This window comes from Miscanthus floridulus, chromosome 4 (genome assembly GCF_019320115.1).
Source record: "Miscanthus floridulus cultivar M001 chromosome 4, ASM1932011v1, whole genome shotgun sequence".
NCBI lineage: Eukaryota > Viridiplantae > Streptophyta > Magnoliopsida > Poales > Poaceae > Miscanthus > Miscanthus floridulus.
Genome location: NC_089583.1, coordinates 4,995,302 through 4,997,931, shown reverse-complemented (window position 1 = coordinate 4,997,931; position 2,630 = coordinate 4,995,302). Strand labels below are relative to the sequence as shown.

At 50.8% G+C, this 2,630-nt stretch overlaps 1 protein-coding gene across 1 annotated transcript; it reads right to left on the bottom strand.

Moving 5' to 3' along the window:
- Positions 1-807: 807 nt before the first annotated feature.
- Positions 808-1,476, bottom strand: LOC136547949 (uncharacterized). Its single transcript, XM_066539627.1, has 3 exons — positions 1,355-1,476; positions 939-1,274; positions 808-862 (listed from the first exon to the last, which is right to left on the bottom strand). The coding sequence occupies exons 1-3, from the start codon at positions 1,474-1,476 to the stop codon at positions 808-810; spliced, it is 513 nt and encodes a 170-aa protein (XP_066395724.1).
- Positions 1,477-2,630: the final 1,154 nt, after the last annotated feature.

Sequence of the window (2,630 nt, the reverse complement as noted above, 5' to 3'; positions counted from 1 at the left end):
TATTCTTGTGAATTTGACTTGTAATTGTAGTTTATAGAATACTCTTGTGCTTGTAGTCGCGGTCGTGGGGCGTTCGGCAACGCGAACGCGGTTCGGAACGTTGGTCGCGGGACGTTCGGCAATGCGAAAATGTATTGTAGGGGAGGTTCAAGATTGAACCGCCCCTACAAATACCTATTTGTAGGGGCGGCTGGTACTACAACTGCCCCTACAAATCGATTTATAGGGACGGCTGGTAATACGAGCCGCCCCTACAAATACATGATTTGTAGAGACGGTTCGGTAGGGGCGGCTAGCCAAACCGCCCCTACAAATGGTTACGAGCCGTCCCTGAAAATCGATTCTGTAGTAGTGATAAATAGAGTGGTCCATATAAGTCTATGGCATGTTACTACGAAATTGTGAATTGTGAATTGGTAAGTCCTTAACCTAGGAAACTTGTACCTGGCGTGTAGAAGCTGATATAGGGAACAATGAGACGGATGCTACGCACATGGCATGTCTCCTCACATAACTTCTTTACCCGGCCAGACTTCAGATCAAAATAGAATAACCCATCATGTGTCGCCACCAAAAGGACTCCTACGCCTAGGGCAAACCCAATACAGTTAAAACAGATGGAGCTGGCATTTACAGGGAGTAGCTTCTCAAGATCGATGACTCTGGTTTCTGTCCATCCAATATCTCCATTGGTATTCACCTCCATTGACCAGAGGGAGAGTCTAGTGGCTTCATCCAGTTTTGCGACTCCCAAGCCCCCATATTCCATTGTTATGAGCTTATTATGGAACCCAGGAGGCTGCAGAATCACAGAAATTTCCTGTGTGCCAAATCATACTTGAGAATGCTTTTCAAATCAATCCTGAAGTAGAGTGTATTCCCCACCAAGGCAACAGGACACAGATCATCAATGGTGTTCTGGGGTGACAGAGGCAAACCAGTGTGCTGGCTCCAGGTGCCAGCCTCCGATGAGTAGATACACAATCGCAGTGTGTTGATGCCGACAGTCAGGAGAGGTGGTCGCAAGCGCCTGCGGCTGCGCAGAGCACAGCTGCCAGGTGCCAGTGCAAGAGGGCAGCGGCTTCGGCGGAATTTCCTGTCGCTCGTCTATCACGGGATCCCAGACGACGAAGCCATCAGGGGCCCCAAAATTCACGTTGCGGAGGAGGACACGGCCGTGGCGGGCGTCGAGAACACGCCAGCGGCGGTAGTCGGTCTGGGGCGGTCGGAAGGATGAGGTACGGATGAAGCGGGCCACGGAGCCACCACGGTCCCTGAGATGGCAGACGAAGCCCAGCAAGGGGGGCGTGCGGTGGGAACTGGCGGAACCTGCGGCGGAAGCGTTCGCCGGCACCAGGGCTTGCAGACGAGGACGGCGCGGACGAGGCTTGCCGGGTCTTCCGGTGGGAATCGTACGAGGATCTCCTCCACGATCTCCTCCGGCAGCGCGGGCGGACGGTGCGGCGGCGGCTCCATTGGACCGATCGGTCGGACCGCGGTGGGCAGGCGGAGGGGCGGCGATGGTTTGGTCAATCTGGAATCTGGAGAGGATCTGAGCAGAAGCGAGAGGCTGCGGCGGCGGATGTCGGAACCCCCGCCGGCGGCAGCGTAGGGTTTGGTTGTTTCAGTAAAAAAAAACATACGAATTTTTTTCTCTCTATCTCCCTCCGTTAAACTGCTCCGATCCCCTGCTCTGCAACGCACGCACGCGTCTGCTTGCCCGCACCGTGCCGTTGGCTGGACGAAGCACGCACGCGTCTGCTGCTGGACCTGCTGGCTGGACAAGTCTCTCTTCCTCCTCCTCTGTCATCTGTGATTTGTTCTTCCATAGAAAAAAATATCTCTTGTGATATGTGGATCTGTGATCTTGTAATTTGTGATTGTCTAGAGATAGAAGAAGGCTAGATGCTGAAGATGGAAGGAGAGTGGAGGCTGTTGATCTTTATAAAACACATGGTTGTGACTCAATACGAAAAGGGGCGACAAGGGAGCGATTTGTCAACCAGGTAGACGAGTCTCTCTGCCAGGTGGGGCCAGGGGGCAAGCAGCTGAGGCAGGAAAGCCCAGCAGAGATCGTTTCATTCAGGAATGCAGATACGTGGTGATGCTACAGAGGATGATGATTCGTATGGCAGGATGTTTGTCATATTAGCATTATTGCTACAGTGAGCTGAATAGCAAATTAGTACTCTGTAGCACCACACCAGAATTATATACCAGGACTGAATTACTGAAATTCAACCACGTACAAAGCAAAACTCATGTGTCAGTGTTACAGACCTGATTTTTCCAACCAAATAAAAACAATAATCCAAAACTTAAGCTGGAGTGCAGTTCATGATCCATGATCACGACGAATTTGGTAACAGCAACCAAACTGACATTGAAATTTTTGATAGAGGGTCAGTCTTTGTCTCTCATTTCTGGGAGCAACTGCAGCACTGTCTGGGTACTCATCTCCTTAGAAGCTTAGCATATCACCCACAAAACTGATGGCCAAACTAAAAGGGTGAACTAGGTGCTCAAAGATATGTTGAGAGCTTGTGCCATTTCCTTCCCTAAAAAGTGGGATGAATGCCTAAGTTAGCTGAATTTTCTTACAATAATAGCTACCAAGAAAGCATTCGCAT